The sequence below is a fragment of the Ictidomys tridecemlineatus genome, chromosome 4 (assembly GCF_052094955.1).
Source record: "Ictidomys tridecemlineatus isolate mIctTri1 chromosome 4, mIctTri1.hap1, whole genome shotgun sequence".
NCBI classification, from domain to species: Eukaryota; Metazoa; Chordata; class Mammalia; order Rodentia; family Sciuridae; genus Ictidomys; species Ictidomys tridecemlineatus.
The window spans coordinates 11,314,726-11,341,098 of NC_135480.1; the positions used below are offsets into that span (position 1 = coordinate 11,314,726).

At 58.3% G+C, this 26,373-nt stretch overlaps 2 protein-coding genes across 3 annotated transcripts; both read right to left on the bottom strand.

Moving 5' to 3' along the window:
* Positions 1-2,901: 2,901 nt before the first annotated feature.
* On the bottom strand, positions 2,902-5,153 carry Lrrc10b (leucine rich repeat containing 10B). Its single transcript, XM_005331633.4, has one exon. The coding sequence runs from the start codon at positions 4,904-4,906 to the stop codon at positions 4,028-4,030; it is 879 nt and encodes a 292-aa protein (XP_005331690.2). The 5' UTR covers positions 4,907-5,153; the 3' UTR covers positions 2,902-4,027.
* Positions 5,154-18,479: 13,326 nt separating this feature from the next.
* Saxo4 (stabilizer of axonemal microtubules 4) lies at positions 18,480-26,094 on the bottom strand. 2 transcript variants are annotated; one of them, XM_005331518.3, is made up of 14 exons: positions 25,768-26,094; positions 25,250-25,386; positions 24,773-24,890; positions 24,342-24,495; positions 23,335-23,463; positions 22,785-22,848; positions 22,258-22,370; positions 21,789-21,848; positions 21,588-21,674; positions 21,267-21,380; positions 21,084-21,178; positions 19,313-19,477; positions 18,755-18,837; positions 18,480-18,595 (listed from the first exon to the last, which is right to left on the bottom strand). In XM_005331518.3, the coding sequence occupies exons 2-13, from the start codon at positions 25,356-25,358 to the stop codon at positions 18,768-18,770; spliced, it is 1,278 nt and encodes a 425-aa protein (XP_005331575.2). In that variant the 5' UTR covers positions 25,359-25,386; positions 25,768-26,094; the 3' UTR covers positions 18,480-18,595; positions 18,755-18,767. The 2 variants fall into 2 exon arrangements, with proteins under 2 accessions (XP_005331575.2, XP_040140177.2); XM_040284243.2 differs by having other exon boundaries at positions 25,864-26,093.
* Positions 26,095-26,373: the final 279 nt, after the last annotated feature.

The window sequence follows — 26,373 nt, forward strand, 5'->3', positions numbered from 1 at the left end:
AGCTGCCCTGAAGTTCCTCCACCAAAGCTGCCCACCTTCTCCCTTTCTGCCCCCTCCATTTCCTACAACCTGGTTTTAATGTTCCTTTTCCAAGCTGGTTGTGGGCTGGGATGTAGCTCGGGTGTAGAGAGATTGCCTAGCACAGGAGGCCCTGGGCTCCACCTCCAGCACCACAAAGAAAGAAAAAAAAAAAAAGTTTTTTCCTTTGGCTTCAGATCTCTGTTTCAGAGATTGGAGGGAGCCCTGGGGTCAGGTAAGTAGCCTCAGGGGCACTTCCTTGGGGAAGGAGCTTCTACTGGGGCTCTCAGAGAACAGCCCCGTGGGAGTCGGCTCAGCCCCAACGGTGGCTCAGGGCCTCTTCCCTGGACTGTCTGTCCGTCCTTCCACTTCTTTGGTTACATGTGCAAGTACCCCTTTCACTTCATCCGATCTGTCTTCATCCGCCTGCTCTGAGCCTCCCGCCCACCCCTCCCTGTGCCTGGAACCGCTGCTCTCTAGTGTTGTCTTTCTCCTGCAAGACCCTCCTAGTCCACAGTGCTCCCTGGAAGGCCGTGTCCTACTCTCCTCCCCCTCCCCCACAAAGGCAGCCAGAAGGACCGCGACCCGTGGCTCCCCTGAACACGTTTCTCGTGAAGACACTGCACTCCCCACGTCTCTGTCCCCGCATATGTGTGCGTGCATGTATGTGCCTATGTGCGTGTGTGTTGTGTCTTGTTTAGATTGTGCGCCCCCTGGGCAGAGATCCCTGTCTGAACACTTGTTCTATGTGGCACGCCTGGGTGTGCTAATAAATGTCCTGTCTTCAGAACAACAGTGCCCGGGTGTCTTGAGGAAGCTTTGGAACAAATGGTTGAAAAAGCCTGCTGGTAGCATTAGAGGCAGGACCCCTGGCTCCCAGGTACCTGTTTGTCTCCCTATCCCAAGCCCCTGGGGGTGGGGGAAGCAGGGAAACGATCCTCCCTGCCCCTCATCTCCGCAGTGTTCTGCTGGCCAGGAGGCCTGCTTGTCTGAAGGCTTGGGCACAGTGGCAGGGGTGGGGAGGGTGGCGACGGCCTGGAATTCTCATCCATTCCACTCAAAGACCTGATGCCAACCAAGGGCAGAGCAGTGTGTGGAGTGAGCACTGGGTTGGGAGTCCACACATCTGTTGATGGGCAAGTCACTTACCCTTCTGGCCCTGTGGCCGCCACCTCCCCTGCTCTTTTCTCATCTCAGTTCCCACAGCCTTCCTTCCTGCTCTGACCACCAAATGCCCTTGGCCTCTCACCTGCATCCCTTGCATAAACGCAACTCTTTGGGGCTTTCATGCCCTGCTCCCCACCATCTCTGACTGCCCCAGGACAATGTGGGGAACCACAGACGCAGCTAGCCCTTCACCTCTCTATTTTCTCTGCTTCCCAGAGAGCAACGTGGATGTCAAAGGAAGTTGTGGGGTGAGGGGTGCTAGACTCCTTCTACAGTGCTCTCTCCGTACCAGGGGGAGGTGGGATGCCCAGATGCACCCTGCAATGGCTCCCTCAATTCCCTGGTCTCCCTCATTTTCTGTGGAAATGGAGACCCTCAATAGTTTTCTCAAACCAGGCATCAGCACCTGCTTTAACCAGACTCACTTTCCAGAAGGAACTGGCTCCTGTTGTGGGGAGCAAGTGAACAGCACACCAGGCCCTGACAACTCTCCTGGCTCTGGGGAGAAACAGCCGGGCAGCCCCCATGTGGCCGGCAAACAGCCATGGAGAAGGGTGCCACGCGAAAAGGGAGGGCTCTGTGTGCCTGTGATACCCCCTGGGACATCGAAGGGTCTTTGCTGTGACCTAGAGGGTGGGGACTCAGCAGGGAGGAAGTACAGGGAAACAGAGGAAGGAAACTTGGCTAATTCTCCACGAAAAGAAGGTAGATGGACACCAGGATGTTTGGGGTATTGTTCTGTAGCCTCGTCTCTAAATAAACCCAGCTCCTTGTATACTGATGGAGAAACAGAGGCCCAGCCAGGCCACGACTTCAGTCAGGTCACTTAGTCATAGCAAAACTAGGACTGGAATTTCCCCTGTGTGACACAAGTTACAGGTCAAGAGGACAGTCCCTGGTCAGCTGCAGCTCCTACCCCACCTGAGTGATCCCCACCCTCCCGTACCCCAGAATGTTCCCAGGGTCTGCAGCCAAGCCCCAGACCCTCTTCCTGCGATCTTGCCCACCTCTCCACCTCTCTCTGTCCCGGCATGGCCGTCACTCTCGCTTGCAAGCTGACTGTTCCAGATCCAGGCCCAGACTCCTCCTTAACCAGGGCCCAGCTCAGTGTGCCAGCCCTGCAGGGCCTGACCTTTTAGCCCCATATGACATCAGCCCCTGTTGCCATGGTGATGGAGGCCTGCAGGATCATCTCATGGGAGATGGGCCTCTAGGTTTGAGATTTTAATTTTCTTCCTTTCTTTAAATATTTTCCCCCTGAACAATGAGGGGAGAGAGAAATGCCGAAACTGAGCAAAAAAAAAAAAAAAAAGACTATGGAGGAGACAGAGGAAGAGGTAAATGGAGGATGCGATGGAGACGTGTAGTCTCAGAGCAGGAGGGGGGAGCACGGCTGAGAGAATACAGAAAGGTCAGCCCTGCTGGTGGGAAAACACCCAAGAACCAGGAAACTGGAAATTAAGCTTCAGAAAATCCAAGAGCTGAACTGAAAGAGGGGGCGAGCCAAGCCGAGCCGAGAAGGAAGTAAGTCACCCCAAGATGACGGGAAACCAGCCTTGAATGGCTCAAGACATTTCTGAGCATTTGTTCCCCAGACAGGCAGGACACGACTTTTTGCCAGGGTCGGCCTGACACACAGCTGGGGCACGTGGATGGGGGCAGTGGGACCTGGTGCTCCCAGGGCTTATAAATAAACAGGCATGTGGGAAATGCACATTCTTTCTCCAAGAAATATAATTTATGTATACAGCCAGTTTTTTTTTCTTCCTAAAGAAAACACTAACATGTGGGGCCACTGCCCCTGACAGTGTCCCTGAGTGTCCTTGGCCCTGGCCCCCTCCTCCTGTTATTGCTTGGATGGGAAAGACCTGGCCCTGGGAATTGCAGAGCAAGGCCCCTCTCCTCACCCCCTTGAGGCTGTCCCTGGTGACGGAGTGGAGGCACACAGTGCCCATCCCGTGCCCCATGCTGTGCCAGCCACACTGGCTGTGCCCATTTAAGGGAATGGAGAGTGCAGGCAGCAGGAGAGGCCTGGAGCAGCCTCCCAGGCACAGAGCCCCTCTCTTCAGTGCAGGAGGCCCTGGAGGCACAGTGGCTTCTTTTCAATCTTGACAGCTGAAGGCTCAAAGCTGTGGGAAAGGGAGGGAGAGCTCTCTCTGCCCAGCAAGAGTCCAGGTACATGCTGGGAGAAGAGACTAGAATGAAGGGTGGCAGAGGAAGCCCTGCCTTCTTGGCCCCATACAAATATTAGGGCGCCTGAGGAAGGAGCTAGGTATGAGGAGCCCTGGTGAGAGGTGGGGGCAGCTGTGGCCTTAGGCCTCAATCTGTCTCCTACTTCTATCTTGGGCACAGGCCAGGGCTCCCAGGCCCTGACCTGGGCAGCACCTCCCCCCAAGGGCAGTTCTACCCTACACAGTTCACCCCAGAGGTAGCAGCTCTGGCACCAGAAAAGGTGGGCCTAGGAGATCCAAACCCCAGGAGGAGGGTGGTGGGTACCCTGGGCATTCAGATTCAGTGACTGATATGATTCGTGCGTGGACAGTGGTGACCCTGGTTCCAGGAGGAAACGGGCACCTGTTTTGTTGTCAATGGCTCTATCGGGGAGGAGACAGAGCCCAACTTCTTGGTCTGAAGACTCCCCAGATCCACGAGGGGGCAGTCTTCTTATTCCCAGGAGTGTCTGAAGATGGCCCCCAGGCCTGCCTGTGCCCAACAGCCAGCCCAAAGAGGCTTCTTCACTGCCCCCAAGTAGGTTCCCACCCTTCCTACAGACCCAGGAAGCCATAGTCTTCCGAAGGCCGTCCTTCCAGAGTGACGGAAGCCCACCACCCAGCGCAGGGGTTCAGGTGCCCAGTCCTGGAGGGCCTTCCAGAGCACGGAGGTTGCCCCCCGGGTGCGCCAGGACCCGGGAGCCAGCGCCGCCTATGAGCAGGTCTTCTTCCTCCTCATCCTCAAAGGCCCGTGCCGGGCGCCTGGGGAGCGGCCGCGGCGTAGGCTCATCGCGCTCCGCCATGCGCTCCACGGCGCCTTCGCCCACAAGGAAGACCGTGTCCGCGACGCGCGGGGGTCCGGTGACCGGGTTGTGGTCATAAGAGAAGACGCGCAGCGCGCGCAACGGGTGTAAGTCGGGGAAGCCTCCCAGGCGGTTGCGGTCGAGGTCGAGGATATGCAGGCGGCCCATGCGCAGCAGCGCTGGCGGGAACTCCTCGAAGCGGTTACCGTAGAGCCAGAGGCCACGCAAGCCCGTCATGCGCGGCAGCTCCGCGGGCAGCGCGCGCAGCCGGTTGTCGCCCATCTGCAGCGATTGCAGCGCCACCAGGCGCAGCAGCGGTCGCGGAAAACGCCGCAGGAAGTTGCCCTCGATCCAGAGACAGCGAAGGCTCTGCAGCTGCGCGAAGTCGGCGGGCAGTGCCAGCAGCCGGTTGCTGCCCAGGTAGAGGCGCGTGAGGCGCGGCAGGCGACACAGGCCGTCGGGCAGGCGCTCGAGTTTGTTGAAGTCGAGCGCCAGGATGCGCAGCTCGCGCAGCTCCTCGATCTCCTCGGGCAGCTCGCGCAGCCCGGTGCCACTCACGTACAGCTTCTGCAGGCGGCTCAGCGCGCACACTGCGCTGGGCAGCCGCCTCAGCCGCCGCCCGCTCAACTCCAGCTGTTGCTCGCCGCTGCGCAGCTGCTCCTCGGCGTCCGACGGCAGCTCATCCGGCGTAGACTCCGCGATGCCCATGGTCACGGGCCCCGGCCGGGGCCGCTGCCACCACCACTGCCCGGCATCGCCCCGCCCCGGCCGCCCCTCTGCCGCCCCGACGGGGCCGGGACGGCGCCGGCTTAGGGGCCCCCCGCCCCGGCCGGCCCCTGCGCCGGGAGGGGGGCCGTGCCGGGCCGGGAGGAGGCGCCCGCCTGGGGCCGAGCGCTGCGCTCAGCCGCCCGCCCTCCGGCCTCCCCCGCTGCCTCTGCCAGAGGCCGACTGGCTAGAGTTCGCACTGACTCGCAGCTTAGCGACCCGTCGCCCTGGCAACCCCCGACGCGCGCGTGGCTGCCAATGAAGCGGAGGGAGGGCGGGGAGGGGCGGGGCCAAGGCGCCGCCCGAGCGGGGTCCCGGCGCCCGAGCCCGCCCCCTGCCAGCCAATCCCGCCCACCCTGGAGCAGGGACAAGCCAAAGGATCCCTTCCAGCGAGCCCAGCGCTGTGCAGTCGCCGAGACCCGACGTCCGACACAACGGCGAGCTGTTCGCAGGTTTTGTGCTCTCCCGGGCCGCGGGTCCTGAAGAAGGAAACCCCGGACCAAGAAACGCCAGCGCGACTCCCAGGGCTCAGAACAAAGAGCTCTCCAGGAGGGACTGTGGAGCGCTGTCACTGCCGGCCATTCAAGTCCTGCGACGTGCGACCAGCCTCCTTGAGGGGTCACTTCAGGATAGTAACTCGGAGGGCTGTTGCTTTCTGTCCCTTTTCACATCTGAGGATTTGCAGGAACTCACGGCTTGACTCCGATGCTCGCCCCATACATCCACTGCCCAGTAGCTTCCTCCCTGGTGTACCCACACCCCTATTTCCTGCCTTGTTCGATGCCCAAGAACTGTGGGTATCTGCGATAATCAAAAGCATGGGACAGGTGAACGGCTCTGAGAACCCCCAATGAGGTCCACCCTCAGTCTGAAACTTCTTGCGCATGTTCCCACCAACCACCATTTACCGTGCCTCTCGCCTCCCAACCAGAGACCTCCTGCCCGAGGTCCTGGCCGACAGGCGCTGTCCGGTTTACTGCGAGGCTATCATGGAACCAGCGCCAAAAGCTTTGCGCTGAATCCTTTTCACAGCTATTACCCCAAAATCAAAGATAAAGAAACTGAGGCTCAGAGAGGTTTGACTTGAGCTGGTGACCCTCCCAAGGTCACCCGGCTGGTGAGCTGCAGGGATTTGAAGTGAGGTAGTGTGACTCAGGAGCCTGGGCTTTTAACCATACACTGCTGGCAATAAATGGAATAATGTCACTCAAACGAATGTTCCCCCCCCAACAGAACCTCTGATTCTCAATGCAAAACTACAAGGAAGGTGTTATTAATCCCAAGGGAGCCACCTTCTCAAGGTCACATAGTGAGGAGAGGTTGCTAGGTGGGAGCAAGTTCCATGCCTCCTCCATCCGGTCTTCTCTGGAACCCGTGGGCGGTGTCAACTGACTGAACTACAATCTCAGGGCAGCACCCTGCCCTCCAACCTACCCCACTTCCTTGCCCACTGCAATTAAAATGTTTAACATTTAAGAAAATGGAAGCTGGGTGGGGTGGCACATGCCTAGATACCCAGTCAGAAGGTTGAGGCAGGAGAACCGCTTGGTTCCAGGAGTTCAAGACCAGTCTGGGCAAGATAATTAGACCCCCATCTCAAAAAGAAAAACGTGGGGCGGGGGGGGGGACAAGAGGAAAAAACAGAAAAGGGAGGCAACTTTACATCCAGTGGAATGTGTAGATTCTAAGGGTACCACTGGATGCACAAATGTACACATCCGAGTCACATTTCATCACCCAGAGTTCCCAGGAACCTCTTCTACCTCCCACAGGCAACCATGATTATGACCTCTATCATCAGGGAACAGTGTTGCCTGTACTTGAACTTCACCTACATGAAGTTGTTCAGCACACACTGTTGTTCCTGTTGGCTTCTTTTGCTCTGATAATTGATGTGTGGAGGCACCAACAAAAGAACAGGCAGAGCAACAGAGGTGTGATGCGTGAGGAGGTGCGGACGCAAGTATTGGTCTAAGCCAGGAACCTGCCCCCTCCACCCCGTAGACCCTCATCCTAGGAGAGGCTGCCAAGATGAAGTTGGTACCAGAGCCACGGTAGGGGACCCAGGCCAAGAAGGAGCAGAGCCAGACCCCAGACCTGGGATGGACAAGGATTCTCAGCCCCAGTAGGAGGGGCCTCAAGTTCCTCTCAGATCTGCTTAAGCCGGGGTCCAACTCTCTCCCTTCTGTTCCGAGGTGGGCACCTCGGAGACCCGAAAGTTGGGGAAAACCCAGCCAGACTGATGAGATGAACACAAGTACTCCCCACCCCTGCCCCCCAAGCAGCTTCAGCAAGGGAACATTCGCTGTGGGGGAGGAAACGCAGCCATCCCACCCTCGCCACCTGCTCGGGGCTGGCACTCCAGCACCAACCAGCCCTCTTGGGCACAGGCAGCAGCCCATATGAGCCCCTGCTTTCTGGTACCAGTCTGGCATAGCGTCCCTGGGCCCGGAGCATGCAGGTTCAGCCCTCTTCTTTCCCAAGTCTTTGTCTTGCTCTTGGTAGATCCTGTACCTTCACCCCCCACCGGGCCCTTCTCAGTGGGTAAAGGTAAAATGTGCTGGCGTTCTGGGCCCACGCAGGCTGGCAGCGGGGCAATCATCGTGATGAATCACACTGGCACCGCGGGCGCCCGGTCCTTGCCGAGGCGTCACTAATGAATTAGTTTCACCCCCAGTACGGGGCCTCTCAGCCTTCCCCTCCTCCCCAGGAAGGCAGGAAACAAGCCCAGCAAAGGGAGCGCGAGGAGGAGCAGGTCTCTGACAGCTCCAGAGACGGTCCCAGGCCATGCCCTCTGCCCACTCACGGCAAAAATACCCAGTGGGTAGGTCCTCCAGGTCCTGGGAACTGCCTCCCTGCTCCTAATCGTGAGCGAGAACCATCATGCCCACCCCCAAATCTGTGTTTTTAAATGAATTTTTTTTGAAATACAGAAAAGGTACAAAGCTCTCTGTGATAAACACCCTTGTGCTTGGTCTCCAGCGTTGACAATTGTTCACATTTCGTCATACTCGCTTTCAATCTCTTTCCTTTTAAATAAAAGAAAGAAAACAGCAACGTAACACAGAAGGCTCCTTTGATTCCCCACAGGCACCTCTGCCTCCTCCCCATGGACCCTGCCAAGGCCACTGGGATTCTTCCTTCCTGCTCTGGGGCCAGGACCACTGGCAGCTGAGACTTGAATAAGAATCAGGGAATATTAGCCTGGCCCCTTAGAAAGCCAGGCCTTGAGCCTGTTAGAGCCAATCACAAAATGTCAGAGCAGGGAGGGGGGCTTAGCTCTTCCCGCAGGCCGCTGATTTAAATGTCTGTAAGAAGCTTGTCCCAGAAAAATGCATGGAGGCAGCTTCTCACCCAACAAAGTGCCCTTTCCCCAGGTTCCTGGTCTCCTGGAAGTCTAGTCCAGTTCCCTCATTTGGCAAAAAGAAAAGCCATGATGTCCCTTTATGCCATGGCCCACTCCCCTTCTCTGCATCCGTCCGAACTTCAGTACCTTAAATCTTTCAGGTTTGTTCAGCAAACATTGGGCACCTGCTTCTAAGGCTAGGCACTGGGGATATAGTGATTATATTAATTATAAAACTGAACACTGCAGACAAAAAAATCCCAGCCTTTGTGGATTTATACTCCTGCCAGTGGAGATAATCAACAAAACCCACCAGTCCAGGGCTAATCAGGCTGTGGGGGACATAAGGCAAGGAGGAGAAAGGAGGCTGGGAGAGCTGCCCTTCAAAACTGAGTAGCCAGGGGAGGCCCTTTGGGAGGACAGCATTAAGCCAAGATGAGAGAGGGGAGGGGAGGTAAAGAGCCACTGAAGAAGTCTTGAGAGGCTGTGTTCCTGGCACAGGGGACTGCGGTGGGCAGGAGGGACTCAGGGTGGCTCTTGCAGCAAGAGGGAAGGTGGTAGCAGATGAGGTCAGAGAGGGAAAGTGAGGAGGGGGTGAGGAGCGGGGGTGGCACATGGAGGCCTTGAGGGCAGCATTGAGGGTGAGGGGGCTTTGAGCACAGTGCACGTGTCCTAACAAGAGCCTTTGGGCTGCAGCTTCAGGAGAGGCATGCGCGCATGCTAGGGAGGCCTATGTGCAACCCGGGCCCTTCTCGTCTTGTTGCCTCCCACACGATAATGATAGTTGTCATTTACTGAGCACCTCCAGGTTGTCTAATTTACCCTTCATCACGGCTCTGCCAGGCAAGTACTGTATTCCCCACACTCCCACTCCACAGATGAGGAAACAGATTCAGAAGTTAAGTCACTCGATCGTCACCCAGCTGGTAGGAGGCTAAGCCGTGATTCAAACCCAGACCATCTTACTGCGAAACCGGGGCTTTTTCTATGAGGTCTCAGTGATCTTCTCGGCTGGGAGAAATTACAGATACCACCTAGAGTGCCCCTGCCCTGCAAACAGCACAAAGATGTCCGGGAGTGCCCTACTTGGAGTTTTGGATGTTGCTGGAGAAGTCGAGGGTGGCTGAGAGCCGTACCCCTCCCTGCTCCATCCCAAGTCCCAGGGCTCAGTGTTTGCCTACCTGGGGGGTGGGGGGTCCTGGAATCTGCAGGGCCAGGCTAGGAACCCCCAGTAGGTCCAAGAGGACAGAACAAAAAGGTTCCCAAGTCCAAGGTCACCCTATGCCTGTGATCTGGGCTCAGAGTTCATCTGATTACAAATTCCAGATACTCTTGGGCCCACTTAGCCCTGGGACCTTCAGTGGGATGTGAAACTCCTGGCTGGCTCAGCCATTACCAACCTGCTTCTCCAACGCCCCCCCCCCCACCCTTCCAGAAACCCGAGCCTACGTGTGGCTTGGGATCACATTCCCCTGGAAACCTAGCTCCGGGAACATGAGAGCTGGAGTAACAGAGGCCAAGGGAGTGTGCGGAAGGGGAGAGGCCACGTTGGTGCCCAAGGCCAAACCTCCATGCTACCGACAGGAACCTGATCATTCTGAGGGATCTGGTGAGCCCCTGGTTGCAAACCGGATTCCAGGTATGACGGTCCCTTCCTCCTAGGAAGACCCCGAAGCCGTCATCGCTGGCAGCTGCCCTTATGTTACTATCTTCTGAATCAGTGGCCAAGTACAGATGGGATTGTTTACTCAAAGAATACAGACCCAGGTTCCAACCATGATGGCCAAGGACCCCTAGACTAGTCCCCTGCCCTCTGGCAGGGGCTGCTGAGGGCCACCGACTTCTGTTTTCTGTCTTCCCTTTCTGAACACTGAGCAAAACTACTTTTCCCAGGCCTGGGGGGTGGTCCCTTGGGACGAGCACTGGGTCAATCAGTGGAAGTGGGCAGAACTGAGACCGAAGCGTCAGTGTGCAATCTTCCATGTTCTTTTACCTTCTGCCATTTTAACAATGGAAAGGAACCTGGGCCCCTGAGTCATCACTCCGATAAAAGCTACCCAACCCACTTCAACTGTGACAAGAATACAGAATAAATGTTTAATGTGTTTAGTTGTTTAGACTTGGGGGCTGTTTGTTACAGAATCCACCTGGACTATCCAACATAATTCCTCTCAGTTCATCGGTTTCTTTCCAGCCCAGGACCTTTGCATATGTTGGTCCCTCTGCTTGGCTCACACTATCCTCTTTAGTGTCTTCTGCTAAAACCTCCCTGTCTCTGAGAATCCTTCCAGGATCCTCCAGAGTATGTCAAATCCCCACGGTATAGAAATTTGAGTGCCTATTTAGTTTTCAAAGTATTTCAGTTATAATTAAATAACTAACCGTGGACTCTTTGATTGAAGGCTGTTTCCCCTATAGATGTGAATGAAAGAAGGATAGAAAGGGGCTGAGGCTGTGGCTCCGTGAGAGCGCTTGCCTTGCACCCAGGGTGAGGCCCTGGGTTCCATTCTCAGCACCACATCAAAATAAATTTAAAAAATCAAGTTGTTTTTTTTTTTTTTTAAAGGATAGAGACTTTTCTCCCACATGTTCCTCTGGAGCCAACTAGCCACTTGAGTAGCTCACCTTCTCTGCTAGTATTTTATTGTTGTTGTCTGTTTGTTTTTGATGGGGGGTGGTTATTGATGGTTTTTTTCTGTGTTTTGTTTTATGGTTTTTTCCAGTACTAAGAATTGAACCCAGAGTGGTCTACCAGCTACATCCCCAGGGATGTTCTGAGTTACATCCCCAGCCTTTTTTTTTTTTTTTTTTTTTTTGAGACAGGGTCTCACTAAGTTGCCCAGGCTGGCCTGGAACTTGTGACCCTCCTGCCTAGGCCCCCAAGAGTGGCTGGGGATTCAAGGCATGCGTGTGTCACCAGGCCTGGTTTCACGCAATGTTTTTAAAAATTCGAAATTAATATTAAAAAAATCATGATAAACAAAATATTGAAGTTTGAAATAAAGACCAGATCAATATGGTATGAAGCCCTTACTCAACAAGCGTGGGGTTAAGAAGAGACAGCAGTAATACTAACCATATTTTTGTTTAAAATGTTGAAGTTTTGGCATTCATTTTTATTTTAAAAAATGATTAAATCAGGTGGTGGGGGGCTGGGGATGTGGCTCAAGAGGTAGCGCGCTCGCCTGGCATGCGTGCAGCCCAGGTTCGATCCTCAGCACCACATACAAACAAAGATGTTGTGTCCGCCGAAAACTAACTAAATAAATAAATTTTAAAAAATCAGGTGGTGGGGGTGTGGTAGAGGAGCCCCAGAATCAAATCCAAGACACACACACACACACACACACACACACACACACACACACACTGATTACATCAAACTGTTACTTGATTACGAAGTTGTTGTTTGCACTTTAAATATCATCCCTGGGGGGCAAGTGCCCTGCTCCTGTCACCCTGGTGCCAGGTCTGCCATGATGGGCACATCGCCCCTGCCCCTGAGGGATTAGCATGAAGCCACAGGGAGATAAGGTTCTGATCATTTGAGATCATTTGCGGGTATTAACGATTGTTCTTTGGAGACAATTTCCTTACATCCATTCTTCTCCATTCAGATGCTAAGTTGGCTCCCTCTGATTCCTGCTCTCCGAGGGAAAACCAGAACAAAGAGTCAAATCCTTGGCTCTGAGTTGCAAAAGAGGCTTTGAAACCCAGAGCTGAGACTATAGCCCTACAAGAGCCGGGTTTTGAAAGAGAAATCTTTTTTGTCGGTCCAGAAGCCTCGCTTTGAACTTGAAGAGCAGACAGCTGATGCCCTAAGCCCTGGAGAAGGGAAGGCTGCGTCATCACAGAAGCAAAGATCCCACCGAAAGCAGAGCGAGGCTTGACCTGCAGGTGGGAGAGAAGGGACAGTGTCACAGCCCTCACACAGATGTGGGCCAAAGGGGGTCTAGGTGGCATGAGAGAAGCCCCTGGGTACACTTGAAGGATGCTGGGGTCAACGTGCACCTCCCTTAGCAGGTGTGTGGCCTGGGGACGGAGAGGCCTCAGTAGATGGAAGGTGAGCTAGCCACCGCCCCCAACTCCTTCTACACCAGTGTCACAAGGAGGAGAACCCATAATTTCTTTTTTTTTTTTTTTTTGTACTGGGGATTAAACCCAGGAGCGCTCAACCACTGAGCCCCATCTCAGTCCTTCTTCTTTTTTTGTTTTGAGACAGGGTCTCTCGAAGTTGTTGAGGGTCTTGCTAAGTTGCTGAGGCTGGATTTGAACTTGGAATCCTCTGGCCTCAGCCACCCGAGTTGCTGGGATGACAGGCATGCACCACAGCACCTGGAGAGAACCCAGAAATTTCTACTCCTCCAAAGCGGATGCAGGTATGGCCAGGAGCAGACTGGCAGACCGAAGGGGCGCACAGTTCTGGTTAGGCAGCTGCAGAGTTGATTACATAACCCTGGCAAACAGAGGCCAGAGGTCATAGTGGCTTCTGGGCAGGTACAAGGAGGAGAGGCATGGATGACCAAAGGCCACAAAGATCACACAGGGAGGGATGCAAGCTCCATGGAAGTTGTGCAGCCTCCCAGGAAGAAGGGGCAGAACTCCTGAACGGACTGGATTTGATCCTTAACGGCAGAGCTTTCATTCAAAGGAGACCGTGTCGGGCTAGAAGTGTCTAGATTGATGAATCTGGGCGGTCACTGACGGTCCCAGGTATCAGGAACTCATAGCTGGGTCAGGCCTCTTAAGGACCGGTGTCTTTCCCATGTCTCATGAAGGGTCCTTCAGATCAGTAATCCCTGCCAGGTGTGTCCAGCACTGGACTCGCAGTCACACTCCGGGGCCATCTTGGTGATGGCCCCTGTGAGGGAAGGACTTTTGAATGCTTTGGGCCTCCCAGCATCTGAAGACCCTTCTTCTACTGGAGAGTCCCACCTTCCAGCGCCGAAGCTGAAAACACCGGAAACTCACTTTCCCAGCATCCCTTGCAGGCTGGGTGCAGGCATGTGACCTGGGAGTCCCTCCCCAACATACCCACCCTCAATTCTGAATTGGAAATCAGCACTGGGACCATCTGGGATCCCTTCTGAGGACAAGTGACAGGGAAGCCAGCATCTTCACCAGCCCAGGTCCACAGGGTGACTTTGGCCATGTGACTGGCTTGGGTACCCTCTAAGCTTTGTCCTTGGGTCCACCTGAGGATGATATAAGTGCCCAAAGTCCGCTTAATCAATTTCTACTCTGCTTAAATCATCCAAAGCTGTGGTTTCCGCGACTTGCAGGGAACCCTGATACCTAAGCAACTGTCACTCAGGCAGCCACATGTTCAGCCCCTCCCCCACCCCACCCCCGCCTTCTGTTCCTCCTCCATCCTCAGGAACAAGTTTGGGTTCAGCAGCACCAGTCTTCTGTCCCAGGTGCCAGGCCCACGAGGAGAATGTGGCTTCACAAAAAAAGGCTGTCATCACCCTCCCCGCTGGGTCACTGGGCCCAAGGTGTCCTGGAGTTTGCCCCTAACACAGCTCCACCCCGTCTGAGGTCAGCTAGGCCAGACAGGTGCCTGTCTTACCTGTTTACCTGGGGACCTCTGAAGGCACACTCGCACACACTCACACGAACACACACATGCACAGACACACACCAGCTCTCAGACTCCTTCTTTAGCAAAAGAAAACAAAGTCCCCTTCTTACCATGGGCTACAGAAGGGAAGCTTCCGGGCCCCACTGCTGCCCACCCCAGACTCCCAGGCAAGCGAGGTGAGGGGCGGATCCTCATGTTCAGAACAGAGAATGACAACGTGTGCTCACTAGGTCGAGTGGCTTTGGCCAAGTGGCTGCTTCTCTCTGGCCCAGGATGACCTGGTTGTCACAAAGGTCCTCCTCGGGGAGAGTTTAGGGCTCAGAGGACTCTCTTGTCAGAGCCTGCCTGCAGCAGCCCCCGCGAGGCCCCCAGGTCGGGGCTTCCTGGGTCGGATTCCTCCTGTCCTCGTTGTTCCCGGGGAACGATTCCTCAGGAATGGAGGGCTCTCCAGATGGTCAGAGAGGAAACGGGAGAAGCAATTCAGAGCTTCACCCACTCCATCTGTTGTGCACCAGCCCCACCAGCCCCAGCCTCCCCAGGAGCGCTTCCCACCACCCCAGCCGCCTCCGGTTCCCGCAGACAGATGCCTTTAAACACCTCCACCGTCCACCCCCGGCCCCTGGGAGCCTTGTTCTCCCAGCTGGACAGCTGTCAGGCCCATGAGCTGATGGTTCTGTGTCATCATGTGACCCAGGCCAGATGGTACCTGTCAACATCAGCTGCCACGGTACCATGACGAGCTGCAGCCTCACACAGGTCCCCGTGCGTCAGAGGTGGGTGCACCAGTCCCCACCCCTGCTGCCCTACCATCCTTCTGGACCCCACCCCCACATCCCTGCCGTCAGCACCCCTCCCACCTGTGTCCCCAGCCCTCCTCCCCCAGAGGGAGGCCCTCCTGTGTTCTCACTGCACGAGGTGAAGGCCCACAGAACATTCTCAGCACCTGGCAGGCGGTGGGAGCTGCAGAGAGGTTAATCATCATCTCCGCATACCTAGAAAGCTCCCTGAAATATCTGTGGGAGGGGGAGGGAGCGCTCAGCAGCAGCTACGAGAGTCACCCGCCGGAAGGGGTGACGCCGATGAACACTCCAAGCCGGTTACTGGGTAAAGGGACAGGCAGGCAGCTGCCAGCAGGGCCTGGCAGAGGGTGGCCTTAGGGACGGGGTGCCAGGGCCGGCCGGTCAGGCTGTGCAGATTGATCACCCACCAGGGATCAGGGAGGTCTGCTCCTGGAGACAGAGGGGCCCATCCAGGGCCACACAGGAGTCCAGGGACAGACCTTATGACAGCAGCAGTGGCTTGGTCTAGCTCCCATCCCTTTTAGGCCTGTTCCCTCTGCTCCTGCTATAAAATAACTGTCCTGTGAGTACTCTTGAGTGTAGCATCTGGTGTCACCCTCAAGGCAGGGGCTGCTCTGAGCCCAGAAGCTCAGAATGGTTAATTGACCAACTGGAGGTTGCATTGCTGGTTGTAGAAACTACCCTCAGGTTGTGGAGCACTGGGGTTTGAACCCTGGCTGACTCCAGAGCCCAGGCCTGGGACACCAGACACTGCCACCCACCTGGTCCCGGAGAGGAGAGCTCCCTGGTGGGGGGCCAGGCTGCAGGCTCAAACCTCGGAGGGCCCAAGGGTCCAGGCCACTGAGGGAGGAAGCCACAGTGCACACCCCTCGCCGGGCTCCTTTCTCAGAGCTGTCCCCAAGGGGCTGGCTGCTTGTCACTCATCTCTGAGCCATCACACCGCCCCCTCATGGGGCCTGCTGAGAAGCAGGAGCTCTCCTACACTCCCCTGAGGGCAGGGCAGGAGGGTGACAGGGCCAAACCCATGCAGCCAGCCAGTCCCCGTCTGGGCTCAGTAGCCTGCAGAGCTGGGGGAGGCAGAGGACGCCTCAGCACTGCCTTGGAGCCTGCAGGGGCCCAGGTTGGGATGTGAAGTCCCTCAGGCCACCCACAGGGAGTGGGCTGGAGCTGGTCAGAGGTGGGCAGGTGCCATGTGAGGGAGACCAGGAGGGCACGGTGCAGAGAAGAGGCACACCCTGGGCACAGTAGGGGTCCTTCAGGCCACAGCAGAGGCAGCTGGACAAGGGCACACAGCAGGGTTCCGCTGCCAGCTGCAGAGGTGCAGGGAGCCCGGCTGACTGACCCCTTGGTCAGGGCGGGTGATGGTCAGAAGCCCACACGGGACACCTCCGCTGGCAGGCCCGGTGGTGCCTTCCTCCATGGAACGTTCACTAATTCCAAAGGTGCCAGGCGCTGTCCTGGGCTATGGAGTCTCAGCTGTGAACAGGACGGACACTGTATGTCCCCTTGTTGAGCTTCCTCATTGGAAGCGGGGTACAGAGAGGATCCCTAACATGGTCTTCAAGGCTTCCTGGAATTGGAGCCACCTGCCTTCCCTGTGGGAGCACCCACTGCTAGGCTCACTGTCCCCTGTGCCTGCCGAGCCTGGGGCTCATCCTCCTCCACTGTCCTCACCTGCAGGCCCCACCTCCAGGGACGGCCCCACCTCCCCTGGAGCCCTCCCCTCCTCCGTGAGGAACTGCCCTAGTAACTCCAGGCTCCGTGGTCCCAGCAGAGGCCAGGGCAACTTGGAGGTGACCGATGCCCTACCAGATGCTGCCACTCTGGCCAGCCGGCCCCATGCCACCCTCCATGTCTGCCTCTGACATGGGGAGGTCCACACCCGCACCAGGCAGGGGCTCCAGGACTGCCGTCTTGGCCCCTCCTGGACCCTCTTCCTGGCACCCCATGTCCTGGGCCACCCGTCCTCACACAGCCCCTTGGCCTGGGCCTAGGATCAGAAGGCAGGCCACATTCCCCTGCTCTGGGTGGGCTCAGGCCTCCTCGTGAGGTGGCCCAGCTCTCGTGACCTGGAACCCGGTGCAGGACCATAGGACAGGGTGGGGCTGGGGACATGTAACCAGGCTCCGGTGTCCCCGACACCATATCCCCTGTTGGCCAGGTAGAAGTAGGATGAGCAGGAAACTCGAGCTGAGAGAGGACCTCCCCGGAAAGGAGAATCGGAAAGCGCGTGGGGTGGGGTGGGGTGGGGTGGGGTGGGGTGGGGTGGGAGGGTGGCGTGTGTGTTGTGTCTCCTCTGCATGCGCTTCTGGTTTTTGCATGCCCCTGTCTGTGCATGCCTTTAGGTCTCTGTGCTCACACACGCCTATGTGAGCGAGCATCTTGGCTCTTCGTGTGACCTCTTATGTCCACATATGTTCGTCCTGGGTGTCTGTGTGTGGTGGCCGCGTCTGTATATTTGTCTGTTGACACATACGTGCCTGTGCATTTGCGGGAGCTGTCCCCGAGGGTCTGTGCCATTTATATTTGCATTTGTGTGTTCGCAGTGGCAGTGTGGACTTGTGTCTTTGGGCAGGGAGGGGCTGTGGGATCCCCTCACTCCCACTGTCACTCTGCTATGGCCAAGTCATGGCTGGAGCCCAGCTCAGTCCCAGGGCTGGTGACTCACCCTCAGTGTTGGGGGTTATGGGCCAGCAGGTCCCCACCCACAGTCTACGGGGCTGTCGCTGGGTCCTGAGTCTGACTGGGTTTGTAGCCCAGAGACTCTATGTCCTCGAATCCCCTCCTCCAATGCTGGAACCATCTGGGGCCACCCACAGCCCACATGGAGCCCCAGCTAGGCTGCGGACAGCCCCAGGCCTGCCACTCAGGACTGCACTGGGTACAGCTAGGATCTGGGGCCAGCAGAGCTGCTCCACAGACACCCGCTAAGGAGCTGGCTGGGTGCAGGGACCCTGAGCGCCCCTCTGCACACCAGGCTGAGCAGCAGGGCACAGGGGCAGCCCTGGCCCTGGGCTGGTGTCATATGACCTCAGCAGCTCATGTACCCTCTCTGGATCCAGGCTCTTCATGTACAAAATAAGGGACTGGCAGGACCACAGCATCCAACTGTATAGTTGCACACTGCTCAAAGGCCCCTGGTTGAGGGGACAAAAGTGCTGAGAGCCAGCCCAGATCATGCCTTCAGGTCTGGAGGTGCCAGGCTGCAGCCTGTGGAGGAAGACATGTAAATATCTTCCCACAGACGCTGGCTCAGCAGGGCCTCTGCTCAGGTGAGGCGCACCTCTGGTGAACACCTTGTTCTCTTTCTCACAAAGGGCCTGCCTTGCTCTGGTCATTTGGTTGAAGGGAAAGCAGCCCCAATCCTTGGGATCAGCACCCCCATCCCAGGCTGGCGTCCAGTGCCCTTTCTATTCAGACTCGCCTCCGTCTCGGAGACAGATCCTGCCACTCTCCTCTTCCCTGCTCCACCCTCTTCAGAAGCCATCCCTTGTGGGACCCAGGAGGGACGTGGAAGCCCTGTCCCAATCTTCACCCCTATTTTGTAGACCAGGTAGCCAAAACCTAGAGAAGGACAGCGACCTGCCTCTCCACTACCCCGCCCTCCTCCACCTCCCCCTCCCCGTCCCCGGGGTCCTGCCGTCCACACTTAACCAGGCACGGACCCAGGCAGCACAGAATGAAGCTGTGACTCCAAATCCAGTGCTAGCCCCACCCCCCCTCCTGCACCCACTGCCCCGGCTCACCCCTCCCCTTCCAGCCACCCTGACAGTGACCATGACACTGATGACACTTCTCTCCTTCAGTGTTCTTTATTTCATCCGGAAAGTAGCTAGGGAGGCACTGTGGGGGAGGGGTGGGGACGGGGACAGAGGCTTGACTTCTGTCCTGTGGGGTCCGTAAACCTGGGAGCAAAGAGCAGAGGCGAGGCCCTGACCCCTGGGAGGCCCCCCGATCGCCCACCCCCACTCAGGTCCCCAAAGGTTGCTTGACCCGGGCTTGGGCACGGGCTGGCCCCCACTGCCCCCCCACGCAGGGAGAGGTGCAGGTGGCCAGGGCCTTACCAGAGCCTCTGGCTCAGCTGGACGCCGGGTAGCGGCTACTGTGAGGTGTGTCTCGGTAGAAGGGGTCAACTGAGGTCAGGGTTCTGCAGAGGAGGACAGTGGGAGACAGGGGCCGTGGGGTCTGGGCCTTCTCTTCTGCGGGCCCCTCCCAGGGAGCCTGGGAGGACGCCAAGCCTGTCAGGGTGGCCAAGCCACAGACACTCGCTGCCTGCCAAGTCGGCCTCTGTTGCGAAAGCGTAGGTTTTGAGGAATTGAGCCGCAAGGAGTGACGGGAGAGGCAGAGCCTCCGTCCATTCATCTTTGGATGCATCTTCCACTGCCCCTGCCACCAAGGGCCACGCAGGGGCCAGGGCAGCAGCCGTGCAGAGGAGAGAGTCACTGGACAGAGGAGGAAAGGAGCCCAGGAGGGCAGGAGGACAGAGGCCAGGGGCCAGGATCGAGAGGAGATGGCCTCTCAGAGGGACAGACAGACAGACAGAGGCAGGTGTCCAGTGCCCTGGAGCTGGCCTGGGGCTGGCCGGGATGTGAGGAGGGAGAGAACTAGGATGGGGGTGCTACCTTCCCACATGGGGGTGCAGGCGCCTCAGGCTCTCTGTGGGATTAGGAGTGGCCTCCATGCGAGTGACCGGCTGGTTGAGTGCATAGCCTCCCATCTTCTGAGGCTGGATGCTACCTCGAGTCCAGCCTTCCCGGTCCAGGCCCTTGGGGATGTTCTCAAAGTACCTAGAGAGGAGGGGGCTCTTGTTGGCCTCCCACGGGCCTCTACTCACCTCCATGGCCTCTGCAGGAATCTCAGCCCTCGGATCCCTCAGGCCTCCTTGCCTCTGCCTGTGTCCCCTGCGCCTGGTCACTCGAAGCCCTTGTCCACGTGGAGAACTCTCCTGCAGGAAGCCTGCCCTCCCACCTGCCTCCCCGGCTTCTCCCTGGGGTCCTGCTCTCCTCCCATCGAATCCCATGCTCACTGAGCCCTGAGCCAGGCTCTGAGGGTGTCAAGCCCTGCCCTTGAGCTCAGAAGAGGGGGTACAGATAGGTCAGTGTGGAAGTCAATATTAATGCCTTGGGGGGTCCAGGTGCACAGGGTGGACCAGTGTGTGCACCTGGCAGGAGCCCAGGAGCAGGCAGGCGGGTGGACAGGGGAAGGACCAGCCCAAACTGCTGCATCCTTAGGAAGGGGACATCCACCTCCCCAAGGGCAGGCACATAGTGGCCCCTGACACCCGGAGTGAGCCTCTGCCCCTCCCCCTGGACTCCTTGGGAACTAGAGCAGCCACTTGCTCCAAATCTGAGCTCGGCATCTTGTCCCAAGGGGAGGGATTTGCCCAGGGCTTCCAGCTCCATCTCTGGTCTCTGGGCAGGGCTTCCCCTCAGCGGGATAACACTCCCGCTGAAGCTGCCCTCCTGACCCTCCTCCTCTCTCCTGCTCACACCCGTAACAAGGACCCTGCCTGGCCCTCAGGGCTCCGTGAGAACCTGACGTGAACGGATCTGCGAGGTGTCTGGAGGCAGGAGAGGTGGCTTGAGGAGCAGGGCAGAGGGACACGTGTGAGTGGATCAGGGGTCTGGAGAGGGGGAGCCTGAGAAGGGAGGGCGTGGTGGGGCACCTTGGAATACCGAGGTGTTGGGGGGACAGTATGAATATGGATGTCCCCCAGATTACACTTCCTTTATTCCACTCCTGTAAATGCCCTCTGTCTGCGGTGCCGGCCCCGGGAGGCTCCCCCAGGGCGCCAGGGCCATCTCCTCCTGGAAGCCCTCCCTGATGCCTCTCTCCTGCCCAGGGAGCCCTGAGCCCATCCGCCAGGCACTGGATGCCGTGTCTTAGTAGCTGCTCTTCCTGCTGACCCCTGTCCCGTGCCCACCAGCCACCAGCCTTCCACTGTCTTACTCTGCATCTCTCAGAGAACTACCCTCAGGTTGCTGGAAGCTGCTTCACCTGAACAGAGAGACATCTAGCCTCTATTATTCCCTGTGACAGCCTGCAGCAGTGACTGCTAGGCGTGGGGTATAAATACCCCCACTCTCTTGCCTTTGGGCTGGGAAAATTCCGAGCTGTGTGCTTTGTGCTGTTTTCCAGAGTTTTTCCCCATGGGGCAGCTGGCTTTGTAACAGCCCCGTTACTGGACGCCTGCGCTCCCCTTCCACGTCCCCTTCCCCACCCACCCCGTAAAGTGCCCTGCTCTGGGATGCTTGGCTGAGCGTGTCTGGCAGAGCCTGCCCTGATTCAGGGCTGCTCTTCTCCCCAAGGCTGTGGGCTCATTGCCAGTCCCAGCCCCAGTCTTCCGCTCTGTCAAATGGGTTTCAGCTTTGGGCTGGGAGGGAGGGGCCTCACCCTTGATTGTAGGTGGTCAGGTACCGGTTATCCCTGTCGGGGTCATAGGAGCTCCGGACATAGGTGGGGTTGTTAAGGCTGAATCCTGTGGGCTCCTGAACAAGAGGGGTAGACAGGGAGCTGTCGGGTCTGGAGAGCTGGGGAGGGGGGCCGGGAGGGTGGGCTGGGCGCAGCGGGCCTCACCTTGTTCCCCACGGCCTCGCGGCCCAGCAGGGCAACATTGGTCTGTTGCATCCGCTGTGGGGGCTGGAATGGACGGTGGCTCATGCTGCTGGGTTCCGGGCTGGGAGGGGGCACCTGCAGGGGGCAGGGCCGCAAGAAGGCAGGCTGGGGTGGCCAGGCTGTGGCACTTTCCCCTCCTGCCCATCTCATTTGCCTTTCCGGAACACACCTCTCGTCCCAGCCCCAGGGCGACACCCTCCCTCCTCCCCGAGGCCTGTCCTTCCCATGCCTCTGAGCCTGGCCCCGACCCCAGCTCCTGCAGGAAACCTCCCTGTCACTCACTCTGGGGTTCAGGGTCCTTTCATTTGCTCTGCTGTAGCCTGTCTCCCGCTCAGAGCCTCTGGCCAGCACAGGCAGAAACTCATTTCCCTGGAGAGAGCAGAGCAGCGGTGGGCACGAGAGGGTGGCTGTCCCTCCCGCAACTCCCCAGAGCCGCACTAACTGTCCCCACAGGTGTCCCTGACTCCCCTCGGTGCAGCTTACATGGGGGTGAGTCATGGGGAGGAAGTCCGACTTGGTGACACTCCGGTTTGAGAGGAGGACCTGGAGGGACCCACAGGAGGAGGGTCAGCCCAGTGCAGGAAGCCAGCCCCGTCCCCCGCCACTCAGCCTCCTCGTCCCCACTGGCTGGACACGCGGCAAGACTCGGCACCGATGGGGGCGGCTGGGATGGCTGAGGAAAGGCCAAAGTTGGGGGAGGAGGGGGAGGACATGTCCCTGAATGGGACCCAGCAGGAAGGCTCTTGTCTGAACCTGGCAGTGCCCTTGTGCCTCCCTGGACCTCAGTCTTTCCATCTATGAGGCAGGACCAGAGAGGATTTCGCCCAGGCTCCTTCACCTTGTTTGGAACCCAGGGCTGCAGCTGACGGGTTTTTGAAAAACTAGAAACGCCCCCGGGGTGGGGGGGTGGGGGAGGGCCTCCATCCCCCTGAGACTCCAGCAGAGAACTCACAGGGTCCCCGGGCAAGGCCTGGGAAGGAGCAGCAAAGACCATCGGGCTTTTGGCCGAGTCCTCGGTGAAGCCGGTCTCCTCCTTGGCGCCGATTGATTTCTTCTGCAAAAGATCTGGAGAGACAGGTCCCCATGGGGCCTGGGCGACCTCCGCCCCCCCACGGGCTCTGAGGCTCGAATCCCGGCAGGGGGAAGTTGAGAAGGGAGGACCTGGGGGTCCATGAGCTCCAGGGCCCATCCAGAGAACCAGAGAGGAAGGCCGAAGGGAGGGGCAGTGCTGAGGGCAGCAGCCGGCTCTGGTCAGGCCCAGGACACTGAGGTCAGCCAGGGTCCGGGGACAGTTCCTCAAGCCACCTACCTATTTGTCCTTCTTTCTTCTGCTGGTGGCTTCTGAGACCTAGGCCAGCACCAGGTCGCCCTCGGTGGTCTCTCTCGGAGGTGGGTGATGGAGGTGGGGGATGCAGGTGGGGGATGGAGGTGGGGGATGGAGGTGGGCTACGGGGCAGACTGGCTCAGACCCGGGCCTACCTGGCTGCATGGACGGCTCCTTGAGGTACTTGGAATTGTACTCAGAAGTCATGAAGCGTGGGCCCTGGAACACAGGGTGGAGCATTGGGGGACACAAGGCAGACCAGGGCACAGTGGCTTTGGGTGGCAGTGGCACTAGCTTTGGGGTTGTGTGTGCTCCCGTGGGGCTGGGAGGGGAGCGCGTGAATAGCTCACGGGCCATGAATCCTTCCCTGACAGTGCACCAAGGTGTCCCAGGTCTTCCCGGTTCCAGCCATCTCCAAGTCCCACACCACCCTCAACTTCCGGAAGTGAGCCTCCAGGGACCCCGAGGCAGGAAGGCGGCGAAGGGAGGAGCCAGGCTGAGGGCTCAGGGCACAGTGGGGCCAGGGAGAGGAGGGCACGGGACCATCATTGTGATGCTGTGTTGGAAATGTCCAGTCACAAATCCTTTGTCTCTCGGCGCCTGAGCCCACAGGTGACCCACGTGGGGCCAGCTCCACGGTGACCAGAGCAGCACTCCTCTCCCAGCCCCGCAGCCCAGGCAGGGCCGTCCACTCTGTCCACTCACATATCGCGAGTTCTCCCAATCCGGGGAGCCCCTGCCCTGCTGCTGGTGGAGCAGGGGGACCTCCTTGGGCTCCAGCCCTGTGATGGACTGGGCTCCATGATCCTGGGTGTCAAAATGGACCTTCCTGACCTGGAGGAGGGAACACCAGTGAGCTTCCCGGGAAGGTGAGGGGCGGGCCATCACTTCCTGACCCTGATTCTGCCCCTGACACCTGCAGAGTTCCTGCTGGCAGCCAGAAAGACCCCTTATAACCAGCCAAGTGTCCGTCCTCCCCTCAGAGCCTGCAGTGTTGCTATCACACTCACTGAGCCCCACATCCTGACAGCAGCCCACAGGGCCTTTGCACCTGCTGTTGTCACTGCCTGGAATGCTTCCCTCAGATGGCTGCATCTGGAGAAGCACCAGCCTCCCTCAAGTCTTTCCAGTGTCTATGACCCAGCTGTCCCAAGTCCTTCCCTCCTGCTTTCTCCCTTCTCCCCTGCTGGCTGCCCCCTGCTCTCATCACCTTCAAATAGAAAAAAAGATGCTCAGGGCTGGGGGTGGGGCTCAGGGTCAGAGCCTGGCCTAGCACCATGGAGGCCCTGCGCTCCATCCCCAGCAGCACGCACACGCACACACATGCACACGCACACGCACAAGTGCAACAGCCATGATGGGGATAGATTGGTTGGTAGACAAATGGATAAGTGCTCAGGTGCTAGGTGGTCATGGTGGTGACATGAGCGATGATAAAGTGACTTTGGACACAAACAATCTGGGGTGATAAGGACGATGGTGGACCCTGAGGGTGGTGGCGGGCGCTTGGACAGGTGGAGGGGTGCTGGTGATGATCAGGACAGAGGTGGGGCTGGTGAGAGCATCCCCACAGGGTGGGAGGAGGGAAGTGGCGGGATGAGGTCTTGTCATGCTGTCCCTGCCCTCCGGAAGGACCCCCCACCCAGCCTCCCGAGCCTGTGGGCCTCTCCGCTCGGAGCTCTGCCGCCTCCTGGCCTTGGCCGGGCACTGACCTCCTTGGTGAGGAGGCCTGCGTTGGGCTTCTCGCGCCCGTAGGCAGAGGTCGTCTGGTACATGTTCCAGGGTAGTGGTTGCGTGCCATCAGGCACCTCCAGGGGACAGTAACTCTGACTGGTCACGGACTGGAAGTTGCTCCGGGCTTGTTCCCTGGCAGGGGACACAAGCAGTAGCTAGGCCCCCCAAGGCCCCCTGCTTGGGTTCTTTGGAGGCTGAGTTGCTGATGCCCAGAAGCTTCCCACCTCCCTCAGCCCCCTCCCAGGCACCCTAGAAACAGGCTGGCCTTGGGACCCTCGCTGGGCACCAGGCCTTGGCCTGCAAGGCTGAGTTCCCGTCCTGGGAGGCCCGAGTGGTTCAATTTGCTCTGACATTCCCAAGAGCTGAGTGCAGCCGGGCAGGAGTGGGAGAGGGAGTGGAGCTGACGTACCCCATGGCGGGGCTGTCCAGGGTGTCCAGGTGGGGCTGGTAGGAGACCACAGGCCGGTAGTTTGACTTGTAGCCAGTGCCTACGTGGCTGCCCATCCGGGGCTTAAATTCCTCCCGACCTGCCGAGGTGGATGAGAGACGGGACTGCGGGTCAGCAGAGTGGGGGAGGAGGAGCCGGCAGGGCTCCTAGGCAGGACCAGTATAGCATCCCCCAGGAGCCCAGGGTCACTGTGACAGGGGAAGTCCCAGTGTGACCGAAGCTGGCCCTTCAGGTCTGCAAGAACAGCAAATGGGGTGGGGCCAGGGCAGGGCGGCAGAATCACACTGTCAGAAGGACCAGGAAGGGTCCTCGGAGGGTTCAGGGGAGGGATGGATTCAGGATAGAGGGTGGCTGCAGTGTGCCTCGCCCACGGGCCGTTCCTCTCTTTGAGGACCCCTGCCTTCCTCCCCACTGTCCTGGAGGGCCTCCTGCACTCACCATAGGCTGTGCAGTAACTGGTGGCATAGAATTTCAGGGGGTCCGTGCAGCCCCCCGAGCTCATCTTCACATAAGGAGACACAACCCCCAAAGGGAGTTTTCCCATCATGATGCTGTAGGGCAGGGCCCCTGAGGGCCTAGGGAGGGACACAGGAGACCCTTGTCAGTCCCCAGTCCAGACCGGGAAGACAGTCAAGCCCCCAGAGCTGGCCCCTTCTCCCGGGCCTCAACCTCCCTCTGACACCCACACCCCAAATGGAGAAAGAGCAGAGCTCATCGGCTCTTATCTCCTGGTTACTGGTTCCCTGCTTCATCTTCCCAACACCTAATGATTAACTCTTCCTATTCCCATCTTACAAGCCGGGAAACCCGTTCTAAGTAATGAGGGATTTGGCCATCGTCGGTGGCCGAGCCAGGATTCAGACCTGGGCTTGTGACTCCAGGCCCCTGAAGTCATCCCTCATGTGCGGGAATCCTGGGCCACCCCAGCTCCGACACTCACCGCCAGGCCCACCTACCTCCTTGGCTCCCCTTCAGCTCCCTGGCCTTGCCCACCATCCACTGGAAGTTGGCCCTGCTCTCCTGGGGTGAGCAGTAGTGGGCCCCACCCTCACCTGCCCTTCACAGTGGTTCTGAGGTCCACAGAGGCCACAGGAGGCAGGAGCCGCTGCAGAGAGGCTGGGCCCTCCTGGAGTTGGCCAAGCCAGGAGTAACAGAGGGTTTCCTAGCAACCGGTGCCTGGCAACAGTGTTCCCACGCCTCTGAAGCCCTTCTAGGGCCAGGGCCCACTGAGGGGCTGACTTGGCCAGGAGGAGAAGGCCAGGAGCTGAGCAGAGCTCAGGGCCCCACCTCCAGCCTGCTGCACAAGGCCGGGATGAGTTGCTGTCTGAGTGACAAGAACTAAAAGATAATCCCGAACAATCACTCCCATTATTGAGTGCCCACTTCTGGCCAGACACTTTACATCCTTTATCTCCATCCTCCATGCTCTTCTAGGGCTATTATTACCCTATTTTCACAGGGGGAACAGGAGGCTTAGACGCACACAGCTGCTTGAGGGGCCGGAGATCTCACAATCAGAAAATAATGCGGTTGAGAATCAGGTGTAGGTGGATCTGGATCCC

Bases quoted from the DNA above. Each gene is read 5' to 3' on its own strand.
- Lrrc10b (XM_005331633.4), bottom strand. From the start codon at position 4,906: ATGGGCATCGCGGAGTCTACGCCGGATGAGCTGCCGTCGGACGCCGAG.
- Saxo4 (XM_005331518.3), bottom strand. From the start codon at position 25,358: ATGATGGGAAAACTCCCTTTGGGGGTTGTGTCTCCTTATGTGAAGATG. The intron at 24,891-25,249 runs GTGAGTGCAGGA...CCACCTCGGCAG, and splicing joins CAGTTACTGCACAGCCTATG to GTCGGGAGGAATTTAAGCCC. The intron at 21,381-21,587 runs GTGAGTGACAGG...TGCCCCCTGCAG, and splicing joins AAAGGACCCTGAACCCCAGA to GTGCCCCCTCCCAGCCCGGA.